Source organism: Trachurus japonicus, chromosome 14 (assembly GCF_045865225.1).
Source record: "Trachurus japonicus isolate A0001 chromosome 14, Traja_1.0".
NCBI lineage: Eukaryota > Metazoa > Chordata > Actinopteri > Carangiformes > Carangidae > Trachurus > Trachurus japonicus.
The window spans coordinates 6,242,421-6,256,656 of record NC_140920.1 but is presented as its reverse complement, the minus strand read 5'-3'; the positions used below and the strand labels follow the sequence as shown (position 1 = coordinate 6,256,656).

Below are 14,236 nucleotides of genomic sequence, written 5' to 3'. Positions count from 1 at the left end.
GGCAAGTTAAATGTGCTGAGAAATGAGTCATGATGCTCGAGCTCTGTGTGTGTGTGTGTGTCTGTGTGTGTCTGTGTGTGTGTGTGTCTGTGTGTGTGTGTGTCTGTGTGCGTGCGTGTGTTACTCTTGTTCTTGTATTTTAAAAAAAAGAAATGAAGGGGACGTCCTGCTGTTCTTGTTTCAGTTCCACTTACTGCAGAAAGGAAAATTTACAGTTCGGTCGAGGCTGGAATGAAGTTTGACTTGCAGATGGTTTAGAGCTTAAAGGATCAGTTCAGTCAAATATCAAACGCTCGTAGAGGCTCAGAGGAATTTAATTTGTGCAAGAGAGTTTTCACTGGAGTCCATTCATCTTCATCTCCATCTTTTTTTTTTATTGGGAGGGAAACGGAAGATTAAGAAGCAGATATATTATATATTCTCCAATCCCGGAGTCATTAAACTTAAACTTGGGTTTGGTCAAAACCACTCGGCAGGACTGAGACACAATGTTTTGTTGAACTGAACTTCAAGGAAAAGTTTCATCTTGTAGTTTAATTCAGTAGCAAAAATGAGTTCAAAGGTTCACTCACTGGACTTTTATAGAAACGCTTTTAGCTGCATCTTGATGACTTGAGGCCACATACACATGTAGGCAGGTGTTTATAAAAACTAATATTTTTCCACCTCCATTTTAATAATGTTACACACACCAGATTGTTTTCATTAAGATCTTCATCTTCACAAACCTGGGTAAATAAATACACAGGAAGTACAGAGCCATGCTGCCAGCCAATCAGATGCCTGGAAGAAAACGACATCACTTCCTGTTTGTTAATAAGAGCTCTGCTTTGACAGCATCAAGAGTTTAGATTGAATAAAGGAGTCACACACCCGACACGGTGGCGTTCAGGAACCTAAAACTCAGTTTTCACTTGTTTACATGAAGCCACATTTTTCCCAAATCTCCATTTTTTCCCCCATGTTTTCAGAAATAATCGTTGAGATTCTTGAATCTTGAGTCTTGAGACACCCAGCGTGAACATGCCTCACACTTGCAGAAGTTCTTTGTTGTTGAATGAAAATCGTCACTTTGCCTTTTCTTTGGCCAGATACAAGAAGTTAGTGAGTGAACCTTTGAGTTGAGGCTGCACTGGTCAAAATGCTGACACATAGAGATGGACGAAGCCTCTGTCAAGCTCTTGCTGTGTCCGAATTCAGCGGCTGCATCCTTCGGACAACGCATGTGAAGGCCGATTACATCACAGCGTCGCGACAACAAGGCCTGTCCCAACTCGCAGGCTCCTCCAAACCTGGCTTCCCTTTGTCTGCTCTAGGAGGACGCACCTCACCGATCCTTCGTGGCCTCCCGTATCCCAAGATTCTTTGCGTGCCGAAGCCGTTGCCTCCGTAGACCACGTAGGCTGCATCCTCCCCTGAATTGGGACACAGCTTGTGAATCTCAGCTGCTCTGCTGCTGTAACCATCCTGACTGTGTTTGTGCAGTAGGTTTTGATTATCAAAGTCTCTGTTGGGAATGCTGTAGTGGTTGAAGGTTAAGAGACATGCAGTAGAAATGAGAAAGGCCACGGTAAAGGGCAGAGGGAGGGGTGGTGATGTGTAATAATGCATGTATGTGATCAGACGCAGCAGATCTGATCATGGATCTGGAGAATAAAGAGAGAAAGAAAGAAAAAACCCAGGGTGGAGGATTCAGGAGGATTCAGGAGGAATCGGAGCGAAGAGGCAGAGAAAAGACACAGAGTGAAAGATTCAAACCCTGTGACTGACTCCTCGACCTGTGACTCACGGCTGAGGAATTATAAAACGCTGCACGGGACGGAGAAGAAAAGGAGCCAGCTCACACTCATGCCCCCGCTGCCACCACCACCACCAGCAGCGTCTCCTCCTCCTCCTCCTCCTCCTCCTTCTTCATCCTTCTTCTTCATCCCTTCATCACGTCATCCCTCCCACGGTCTCTTTCTTTTATTGTGGTGGATATAAAGTCGGCTCCAGTGGAGGGATGGCTTTCTCCGATCTTGTCATCACCCAGATGTAGATTTAAACGGATAGTTCACCCAAAATTCAAATTTCACTCATTATCTACTCACCCTCATGTCAACTAAGCGCTGGGAGAAGTTTCAGAGTCCTCTGTGCCTTCTCAGAGTTACAGGGGGTCTCGGCGTAGCAGTGCATGTCCATATAACGGTTGCATATGGATACCAACTGTCTTCGTAACAAAAAGACACACCAAAAAACATTCAAATACCTCCATGCTGCTCGTATGTAATGTCCGTCTTGTATTGAAGCCCCCCAAAAAATTAAATAAGTCTATTTTTCAAGCTTGTTTTGTAGCGGAAGCTCCTCTTCCCAGTTCGTCCAAATTTGACGAGCCGGGAAGAGGAGCTTCCTTTTTGTTACGAAGACAGTTAGTATCCATTTGCAACTGTTATATGGACATGCACTGCTACGCCGAGACCCCCTGTAACTCAGAGAAGCCACAGAGGACTCTGAAACTTCTCCCAGCCCTTAGTCGACATGAGGGTGAGTAGATATTGAGTGAAATTTGAATTTTGGGTGAACTATCCCTTTAACACCGACCAGTGTTTGAACACCTCCTCTCATATCAACCACAAACTGTTTCTGACGGACCGACTCCCCGAGCTGCTGCTGCAGCTGCTGAACCCTGAAATCTTCTCTGATCGGCCACATCTTAATTTGAGGGAACTCGCACTCGCTCTTCATGCTCCTCCTCGAACACACCGAATCCTGAGCAGCCAAAGTAAACTCATCCACCAGCTCCAAAAACCAGATCCCCCCCTCCTCAATCAGGAAATTAAACCTGGCAGGGGGAGGTCAGATGAAGGAGGGGGGTAGGACCAAAGGAAAGAATGGAAAAGTTGTTGTGATGACCTGAGACTTTCTTTTCTCTCTGCGTTTTATCCTCTTTATATCTTTCTGTCATGAACCCGTATGTTCAGTTTTTCTGTGGCAGCGTTTTATGGCTTTATTTTTTATTTCTTTGTCTTCTTCTTTTTTCTTTTTTATAACTGTTTTGATCCTGTTGTGGCGTCTCCTGTCAATATCATGTGATTTATGGAGCTGTCTTGTGTTTTTATGAATGAGAATAATCAAACAACTTGTGGTCCAGTAACTAAATATATTGGTTACCAGAATGAAAACATGTGGATTTTTTTTTTTTTTTTTTTAGAAATGAGCTCCTCGTGCGTCGTCTTTTCACCCCATGTCTCATGTGAATTATTATTTCGCTTTATTTCCTGTTATTCAGTCTCGTCTGTCATTGATGTGTTCAGTTATGAGCTGGTGGGTGGAAATCAAAGACGGCAAGGAGGAAGAGGAGGAGGAGGAGGAGGAGGAGGAAGAGGAAGTTTGAGTTTTAGTGACATGACATAAAACATTTCAATATCCCTCTATATCTCTGCACATCATCGTGTTCTGGTTAACTCAGGTTTTCCTCTTGTTTCCATCCTTGGAGCAGACAGATCAGGGTTATCCCTCACACACACATACACACACACACACACACACACACACACACACACACACACACACACACACACACACAGAATCAATGCAGAGAGTAACAGAGCAGCTCATTGTCTGTGATCAAACTTGTGTGCAGCAGATTGTTTCTGTCTGTTGTGGTCATTTTCTGTTGGTTTATATTTGAGAAGATCCAGAGAAACTGTTTCCGTTCTCTTTCTGGCAGAAGTAATAAACCTCGACTCTGTCCACTGCTTAAAAATCTGAAGAGTTTAGATGACGTACAGCCGTAAGCACGAAACCAAAAAAAAAAGACAAAACAACGGCGTCATTCTCAAAGTGGAACATTTTTCACTTTTCAAGTAGGTAGCTGACGTCTTGAAGACAGTTTATCAGTGTAATGAGTAGCTCTGCTCCCTCGCCGGCGTCCGCCCACGCGTCGGCGGCGGCGGCGGCGCTGTCCTCACCGTTTCTCTTGTACTGTATTTTCCAAAATGTCATTTTTTAAATGGGGGGAGCCACTTCAGGCTGAACTTTCACTCTTCACTCATGAATGGAGCTGTTTGTTGCTGTAACCATCGAAACCAAACAAATCTGAAAACACCGAGGGCCTTTTCTGTCCTGGTGAAATTGGTAAAAGAGGAGGAGGAGGGTGGTGGTGGTGGTGGGGGAGGGGGAGGGCGAGGGCGAGGGGGAAGGGGGGTGAGTAGCTGTTGGTTGTTGACGCCAGACACTCGGCGCCTCATAAGAACGTCTTTGATACAAACACCTCCATGTTTCATATCTGAAGCCTCGGCTCGGCCAACGCCGTGCCAGCTGCAGCCCGATGACCTCATCACTTAGGGATGTCAAACCTCCACCGCGTGGGGTGGATGAAGACACACACACACACACACACACACACACACACACACACATAGAGTTAATTGTCTTTATGTCTCTGTGTGCTTCTCTTCACTCATTCACACCTCCTTCCACACACACACACACACACACACTGTATAGCTGCGACGTCCTGGTGTTACCCTCTTTTTTAGCCCTTGGCTGCTTTCCCGCTCAGCTGCCCGCGCCATGGCAACAAAAACTCCTCATCCTCTCCTCCTCCTCCTTCTCCTCTTCAGATCTTTTTTATGTGACATGCAAAAACCACAACTGCTTCAGCATGAACCCTGAAAGTGAAACAGCGAAGCATGTATCACAGGGAGCAGAAACACACAAGTTGTTTCAGCAAAGCGTTTAATTCTCTGCCTGTTAAAGAGCAAAATGAATTACTGCGTCGGACTCCCGCTCATGCACGCACAGTAGGCCGCGTTCAGCAGCAGCAGCAGCTCTAAATAACGTGTTTTATCATCGCTGCCAGTCAGTAAGTCATGTCCTGTTTTAAAACTATGTGCAACTGGAGTCAATTACTAGTAATCTCAACAGGAGGAGGGAAATCCCAAATACCAGTAATTCAGTTATCACTGCTTTTTTGTGAGCGGCCTGTGGCTCAGACTGCAGCCTGCTCTGGATAGTTCATACACTGGAGTTATGATGTGATGATGACTTTATCTGTGCACCAGTGGGAGGAGGCCCAGGACGTAGCCTTATCCCATTCCTAATGTAAAAACCTGCCAAACGTTCGCATGCATTCACGCAACTCAAAGCAACTTTAGGACAAGTGAGTGATTTGTTAACTGCAGCTAAACAACATTATTTAGGCCCAATTTAAGAAAAAAAACAATAACCCTGCTCTCTGCTAATGTTGCACAACAGTTATGGGATATCATGGGAGTTGTCGTGTTTTCCCAAGCTCATAGTAATTATACGATGATTACAGTAAATAGCATCTTTCACTCTTTTTCAACATCCACACTCAGAAGTAATTACAGTTTGTACACAGGAATCTTCTGTGGAAGGAAAAGTTGGTGTTTCTCAGCAGAAATGTCTTAAATCTACACATTTTGATGCCTGAGAAGATTTATCTGAGACTCACCCTCTCTCTCTCTCTCTCTCTTCCTGTCATGGGTATTGTCTTTCAGGCCGGGACCAGGAGAAAGAGTGTTGTCGCCAACTTTTAGCGAAGATGGAAAGACAAGCCCTTACATGGAGCCTGACTCACAGGTAACTGCTGTTTACTCTGGATTTAGAAAAGTGCAAGTCATCGTTTGCTGTCAGGACGGCACACATCCGATCTGGTCTGATCTGATCTGATCTGATCTGGTCTGGTCTGGTCTGATCTGCCTTAGTTCTTCATGCCATCGACGTCAAGGTCGAAACTCAAACCAGAAAAATCACAAACAGTCGAAGCAAAGTAAGAGAGAAGGGCCGAAGAAAGCTTCTCTGCTTTAAACACTTACGTTGTCGGCTACTGCTGCCTGCTGCATTTTTCGGAGCCTCTTTTTCCGTGCACCTGTACACAGTTTTGAAATCGATATTGAATGTGGTCACTTTTTCTACGAACTCAAAACTCAAACCAGACCATAAATGAGAGAAAGAACTAAAGTGAATCAAAAACAAAACCTGCAAAATCTGTTCATAACATTGAGTTACTGAACATAGTTTCCCAGATATTGTATTGATTCCATCACTGATCAATCAGCAACCACCATAGAGTTTAGGAGTGTCCGCAAAAGTTTAGTATCGTATCTGTGTTTGGACGTCGACGTTTAATGAGCCATCTTTCTTACAATCGTATGCCGTGTTTACGAAAAACGTTTTAAGATCGAAACAGAAAAAGATGGAACAGGGAAAGCTCTGTTTCTGTGTGGATAAGGCTCAAACTACTGTCTGAATACTACATTACCCATGAGCCTCTGCTGGCACCGCTGTAAAAATGAGCAGTAGCATATTCAAAATGTTTTGTAGTTGAGTTTTTGAATAAAAAGCCCCTCTTCACACCACAGCTGTTGGAAATCCTCCTGTTTTCCACCATTAGTGGCACAAGTCACAGAACTATAACATGGTGATCGGCTGAATTTTGCAGAAATGCACTTTTTTTATTTCTTTTTTTTATTTTTTTTATGTGCACCGGCTCATACATTCACCTTGTTTGTCAGAGAACCGGGTGCTTTCTCTCCCAGCTGTGTATTTGTTTGATTGACGACCCCAAAGGGAGAGTTTCACATCCATCCAAGTGGTGGAAGTGCTTCAACTGTGAGTCACGTAACAGTAACAGCGTCTGTGAGAAAAAACGAAACGAAACATGGGACCCAGAAGGTTCAGGAACGTCCACCAATCAGAGCGTCGCTGCACCAAAACAATGGAAGCCACTGGAATAATATCTCCAGGGATATCGATATAGATGCATTTTGAAATAACAATGTCCTCATCAAAAAGTCTGACATCTCGTTTTGATTTGGATTAAAATGACCCTTTAAACTCGGCTCATCTGTCACTTTTCTGATTTATGTCAAACTGTGGCCCATTATTTTGAAATCTACTGCTTTGGCCAGAGCTCCGTCTCCACTTCCTGTTCACATTTGAGGGCCATAACTTGAAAAACAAAAACAGTCCAGTTTTTTTCTGGGTGTGAGACTCCAGGTTTGTCCGTCTGTTTAGATCCTAAACAGAATCCATGGAAACAGGCGCAACAGGCGATTTTTTTTGTAAATTGACTGTACACCATTATTCACATGGTTATTATGAGTGAGATAATGTGTCCCACTGTCGACTGCAGTGGATTTGAAATAGTATCTTGATTGTTCTCCAGTCGTGCAAGCTGCCAAACGGATATTCAAGGCATGATGAACTCTAGCAGATGATCTTTTCCAAGTTTTCCAGTGCTGGCAGGGCAGCAGGTTTCTGAGAGAATAGGAGGTGTGTGTGTGTGTGTGTAATGTGTATAATATGTGTGTGTGTGTAATGTGTGTGCGTGCGCTCACACATATGGAGAGTGAAACAGACAATGAGCATATTGTGTCTCGGGACATATGAGAGATGTCCATTTGTCAAGTTATTGTGTTGTGGACTGATCTGTGTGTGTTCTCGTCTCTGAAGGGAGGAACAAAGATCTGACCTGAAATCAGTTTGACACTCGATTCGACAGGAAATTGTTGTCGTTGTTGTTTTCAGTGGCAGAAACAAAAAAGTGAAAGGGGCTTTAGTGTGTGTGTGTGTGTGTGTGTGAAACTAATCAGGACTGTTACTGGTCATGGGATCAAATATCTTTATTACTACATGATTTCTCTTTCCAGGGGACTTTTATTTTGAAATGACCCATCAATGAGTTGAGCAGGTGTCCATTAAATATGTTAGTTTACAGCACAACCAGATTGGAAAACAGATGCATATGTGTTTATATTTATATAGAGTGCATCATTTACAGTAACAGACTGGTAAACCTGACGAAGAGAGAGCACAACAGTTATGAATGCTGACGATTACGTAACACAGTTAATTGCAAGTCTGGTAGCTTTTTCTGTGTTTTGGTCGGCCTTTCCTCTACAGAGCTCCCCCTACAGTTTCGGAGTGCATATTTACACTGTTATAACCCCCCCCCCGTGTGCATTTGTTCTCAACAAAGTCGGCGAGAAAGCAAACCATGGAGCGATTTCTATCGAGGTGGGTAACGTTACGTGTCGTAGTGCCGTAAAGGAGTCCATGTTTCTGACGAGACGAGCTCTGGGACACCGGGTCGGAGGCTCTGATCTGTCTTGAGTTGGTTTTCGGCCAAGAGACTCTAGGTTGAAGTCAGAGAAAGTCATTTCATCATCACAATTACTCCGAAGCTGTTTAATTAAGGCTCAAATATTGCATAGTTCCTCTTTAATATGTTTTTTTTTCTTTTGCAAGATACATTTTTGAGCTTTCTAAGGCCTTTATTGCGATAGGACAGTGTTAGACAGAGAGAGAGGGATGACCTGCTGCAAAGGGCCGTGAGTTGGATTTAGACCCGTGCTGCCAAGCCCAATTACTGCGTATTTAAGAGTCGCACCGTGCACAACACTGGATTTAACAGTTTATCATTATTTACCAATAGCTGCCACACGAAACAACGATCAGATCCCAGCCGGTGTTTTCCTTTCAGTTCTGTACGTCTCCATAGTTTTTCAGCCTCTGTGTTTGATAAACGAGCAGCGTCCACCTCGATAGTCGTCATCCTCCGACCTCGGCCTTTGATTAACACCAGGAAACTCTGAACCTGAGTGAAGGGAACCAGCCTTTAATACAAACAGGGACACGCATGACAGGAAGGCTCTCTCTTTTTCTTTTTTCTTCCTTTTTTTCTGCCTATGTGGGTAATACGAGAGCTGCAGATCTGTGTCTGTCTCTCCTGCTCTTTTCTGTCCAAGTCTCGCTCTCTCTGTATCTCTGTAACATCTTATCCAGCTCTTCCTCTCTCTCTAAAGTCTAAAAAATGTTCCCTGGCGTCTCATTTAATGAAGTGAACCTGGACGCCTGGAAACCACTAAGTCAGGGCCACTTTAGCTTCACGCTCAGGTGAATTCCTCTTTGCATGAAAGGAGGAAACATCCGCTCCCCGGGGTCGCATAAAAAGAGCCTAGGCTCTCTCTCTCTCCCTCTCTCTTTCTCTTTCTTTCTTTTGTTTCCTGCTGTATTCAGAATCAGATACAGCTCGGAGGGTCTCGCACTGACACATAACAATGGCGATTGTTGCTCAGACACCTCGGAGACCTTAAACGCACCACGGCCTCTCTGAACCAAGTCCAGCCTGAATTATCTGACACTGTTTGGACAGAACGAAGAATAAAAAAATAAAAGAAATAAATAAAATAAAAAGAACCGAATCAAATCGCTGGACGAGGAGCGACGACACAGCCTCTGATTGTGCTGGCGGAGATCTGAGGCCTTGTTCTGTCATCCTACACTCACCTACCGCTGTGTTGACGTGACCTGCAGGATTAGGACTCACTCGGAGTGCAGGACGCCTTGGCTTGCAGGGTGAGAACTGAAACCAAAGAGGCACACCAGGACACTTCAGCTTTTGTATAAACAAATTCCTCTGGAAGTGACCACACATTTTTCCGGCCTACATCGGCATTCATTGGTGCTTTTATAACACAGATTGACTCAGTTAACTGGGAATATTGCAAAAAAAAAAAAAAAAAGAGCATCAGAGAGAAAGAGAGAGAGGCAGAAATTGTTACCACTTGAGCCTCATGAAAAGTGCCCAGATAGCTGCGAATCTGATAACGGCCTCTTTTTTAACTTTTCCATTTTTCCCTCTCATAAGCTTTTTTCTTCTCTGGCTTAGGTAGAAATTCCAGGCTCACTTGTGGGAATTAGCTACTGAGCAGGAAGTGACACATGGAAGCTATGAGGTGTTTCCTTTCGCCTCGGGAACACGGCGTAGCTATTGTCATAAAAGCCGATGAGGAAATGTTGTATTTTTGGATATTAGAAAAAGCGTCTGATTTCATTCTGTTCATGTGAATGTAATCTGCTTTGAGTTGAGTGTTTCATTTGTGTTATCATTCAGGGAATTTTTGCGGTGACGGTGTGTAACGTCCTTCCAAAAAAAACTCTGTGCTCATGTCCTGGCAAGATATTTTCCAACCGGTTGTCATTTCAACAAGGAGTTGAAAAAAGAAAGAAAAAGAAATGAAAGTTGATAAGGAGGAGATGAGATCATGGTGAGGTGTCTTCGCTGGAAGATAAATGAGTCGTAAACAGAAAAACAGAAGCTTCACTTTTCAAATTCCATGCAAAAGAGACAAAGTGCAAACAATAACAAGTCCAGAAGAAGTTAATGGTCTGTATCACGGCCATAAAAAAGAGGAACAGCAGTGAGCCTAAAATACAGAGCTGCTTCTTCTGTCATGGCCGCCTTCGGAAATCTGCTCTGCTCTCATGTAAACTAAAGCTTCTCTTATTATCTATCAACTGTATTTGGAAAACTGGACTTCTACTCCATCATACTCACATTATTTCCGATGATCGTGATCATTTTTTGTTTTTTGTTCCTTCATGAATCAGATTTTTTTCTCAACTTTCAGATGCACTTGACGTCTTTTCCACCTGGTTTTCTCCTCTTTTTGCTGTTAATCCTCATTAACTTTAATCAAGTCGAGACCCCAGCTTTACTTTTAATCAAAAACCTGGAGCGAAGACAGTCCGAAATCAAACGACATGATGACTTTCTGGTGTGTGTGGGTTTAAACACATGTGTTCGCTTAGTTCCACATTTGGAAACTACTCAGGCCGAGATGGTGACAACAAATCTGTGCGCCGAACGACGGATTTTTCCTTTCATTTCTTTGTGTCGTGATTCACATTTTTATGCTCTCGTTTCATCGTTTGGACGTCAAATTATCACAGTTTTGACATTTTCAAGATGCACCATTACATCAGGCTTTTTGATAATGATTAGTGGTCTGGGAAGAAAAAATAATAAAGCTGCACTCGAACAAATCAAAGCAGAAGTCCAGTCAGTGTTTCTTTTTGTTCTTCTTGGAGTTTGTATTTGATCTGAGGACGGCGCTGAGTGCTGTTGCATGCAGACTATCTCAGTACTGAACTTTTTTTCCAATGAGAAAGACAGTTTTAAAGACGCAGACTAAATGGTTATCTCATCCTACATCTGCGTTTTAGCCGCTCGGTTGTCAGTTTTACTCCCGGGACGTTTTTTTTTTTATTATAATGCACCCAGTGAAGAAATACCAGCAGTTAGCCTACTGGCATTTCAGCTCATCGCACGAATTCCTTCCATTGAGTTACACAGTAGTGGCAGCAGCAGCTCTGAGTGTAGGTGGGATTGGACGTATTGGTCAAAAAAAAAAAGAGTTGAACAGTGTTTTTTTGGCAGGCCGCGATCAGAATGCCATTCCTGGCAGAGACCCCTGTTATTAAAGCCGTCGTTATTGTGGCCCCAGCAGCAGCAGCAGCAGCAGCAGCAGCTTCGGCCCCCGTGGAAAGAATGAGGCTTCACAATGCGGAAGCTGAGATTTCTGGATCACACGTCACTCTGAGGCTTCGGTGTGAGTCCAGGAGCTGGCAGCTGAAGGCGAATTCTCCGGGCTAACATTAATAGGAGCTGACAGACAAAGTCCTTGCATGACTTACACACACAGTAATTCCTTTACTGCTTGGAATTGAATTTTGCTTCTGGAAAAAAAAAAAAAAAAGTGTGTGACGAATTTGTTATTTGCCTTTAAAAAAAAAAAAAGAAAACACATGACAGTAATAAGTTCAAAAATTTCACACAGCTTCAGAGTTGTGAAGCTAATTTGTCAAAGATGCATTTACACTCAGGGATAATAAACAGTGAAGCAGAGCATTGCGAAAAACTGGATTAACATTTAAATAGAGAGTATGTCTGAACAATATGGGGCCATTATTAAAGGGGTTTAGAGTTTTCTCATTCGAAGCCAAAATATGTTTACTGGGTTCACTGCTGCTTATAATCTGCTGCCAGGAAATCTCAGAGCAGTGGAGCATTGCTGCTGCAGAGGCTCCACCACACACAGCAGGCCGTTCAGATCACAGACCTGTGTGACCCCACTTATTTGGTTGTTTGTGTTCACTAATCGGTCAGTAATCCCAGAAATGTCCAAATCGTCAGTGTTTGGGGGGAGTTTTTCCCTTAATGGAGCAGCAGCAGCAGCAGCAGCCTGCCTGTCTGCCTGGCTGGACGGGGTCACTGAGAGCAGGAGGGAACAGGCTCGCTCATATTAAAAAACAAAACAAAACCAAAAAACGATCTCATCATCTTCCTCTGTTTTTAAGGATTAAATGAAGATTTTCTGTTTTTAACCTCAATCCAGCCCTCTTTTGTTTTCAGGGTCGCAAATGTGACACAGATCCATAAAACCCCCCGAAACAACAACAACAGCTGTGCCGAAACTGGATTATATTATAATCGTTTTGGTTTTTATTTAAAAAAGCAGATGAATTGAGTTTTGAATTATTCATAAGGAGTGGAAAGAGTTCCTCAAACTGTCCTCAACAGTATATTTATCAGAGATACTATTCATGAAACTGACTGTAGCTCTTTAGCTGTTCAATCTGACCTTAACTCCCTGCAGCATTTTCGCCGTCTTAATCCATGTTAATCCTTTCATACTGAGCTCAACCCATAATAAATAGTCTTGACAATACTGAACTCCAAAGTGGTCAAAGTTATCCTGGCTTATCTGCTGTGTTGCACCATGCTTTTTGTTTTTGTTTGGTTGCTATGTAGCTACGTTAGTATTAACAGCCAGTTAAACTTCCTTTGTTTTTCACTTTTAAGAGGAAAGTGACACTTGTTCAACTGTGGAAATGATCAACCTGTTAGTCACCAAGGTAACTGCTTACCGTAATAACCGAGAAGAAAAACAAAATCACTATTTTTATATTCGTCAGTTTCTTTCACTGAACTTTGTTTATGTCTTGAAGTTAACAGAAGGAAACCTTCTAAACTGTGTTTTTCCTGCCAACCAGATGAATCCTGCTCAGTCACACTGGTTAATTCATCTGCTCTGCTTCACTTCACACACAGAGGAAGGTTGTTAGTTTACTTTAACACAGGTGGCTTTCTCTCTACATCAACACCACACACAAATGTTTTAGTCCAAACCGAAATAATTAAAGCGCCGTCACCTGAAACTGTCGGGGTCGCATCGTAAAAAAGAAAAAAAGAAAGACAAAGAAGTGTCGTTGGCTGCGTCGGAACACGTTTAATTCAAACCACGAAATGTTTCAGTTTTAATGACTTTATTGGAGCTGTTAGTTGAAAATTGATCAAATAAAACACATTTTCTTGGATGAGAAATTCCTCCGCTGCAGTTATGACCCTCTACCCCCACCCACCCCTCCATCCTCCCCCACCCTCCTCCAGCCTCCACCTCTGCAGCCCAGGGCCAGACTCAGGGAGCCATAAAGGGCTGGTTTGTGTTTGGTTAGTGGTGCAGAGCGCCATGTGAAAAGCTTAATTTCGAAGGTCTAGAGGGATTAAACCATGCAGGAGGTGTGTGTGTGTGTGTGTGTGTGTGTGTGTGTGTGTGTGTGTGTGTGTGTGTGTGTGTGTGTGTGTGAGAGTGTGTGTGTGTGTCTCCGGTGAGGCAGGCTGAGGTCCCCGTCCTCAGTTAAACACCAGCATATGATTTCAATTAGGGTCCTCCACCTTTTCCTCCTCCCTCTCAGCCTCCTCCTCCTCCTCCTCTCGTCTCGTCTCACCCCTCCTCTCCGACCAAACTGCGGTCGCTGAAACTGTAACTTGACGTCTTCTCCCATCCGAACTCTTATTACTCAGGTCGACTTTTGGTCCGGGTGATGGATGGAGGCACCGGGTTCCTCTCGGCTGCAAAAAACCTCAACTCAGAAAAAAAAAACACACACACAAGTGGAAATCAACTCTTGCTCCCATTATATATTTCTTTCTTTCCGTCTTTGTGTCTCTCCTTCCATCTTTGGCACTTGCGGACATACGCGGTCGGTCATCCCAAACCATTAGCCATGCTTGGTTACCACTGTAAAACAGCTCGGTGAAATCAGATGGCAGCCCCGGATTTATGAGCACACACAGTGTTGGTTCTCATAAATACCCCGGTTACTGCTTTGAGTTATCTTTTTTTTTTTTTGTTCCTCCCTTTTCCTCCGAGCCAGGACGAATGATGCAGTCGAGATCTGGGAGAAAATGAAAGAGCAGTCAAGAGGGAGACATTAGGAAATCGATGATGTCACGGACAGACGACGACGGCCTTGTTAGGTTGAGCTCCTGCAGCAGATTGACTGACTGAAGCTGCTCCTCTATTAATCCCAAAATGTTTTGTCTACATTAGGAGGAAACAAGATAAGGTTACCGGGGGGGCGACGGGACGAGGCACAGAGC

The 14,236-nt window shown here is 43.6% G+C and overlaps 1 protein-coding gene across 2 annotated transcripts in view; it reads left to right on the top strand.

Annotated features, from left to right (window-relative positions):
* Window positions 1–14,236, top strand: part of pdlim4 (PDZ and LIM domain 4) — a 45,359-nt gene that overhangs the window by 15,790 nt on the left and 15,333 nt on the right. For both annotated transcript variants that reach the window (XM_085797211.1, XM_085797210.1), the window contains exon 3: window positions 5,505–5,586. In XM_085797211.1, the coding sequence (XP_085653337.1) occupies window positions 5,505–5,586 (82 nt within the window). The remainder of the gene's footprint in view (window positions 1–5,504; window positions 5,587–14,236) is intronic.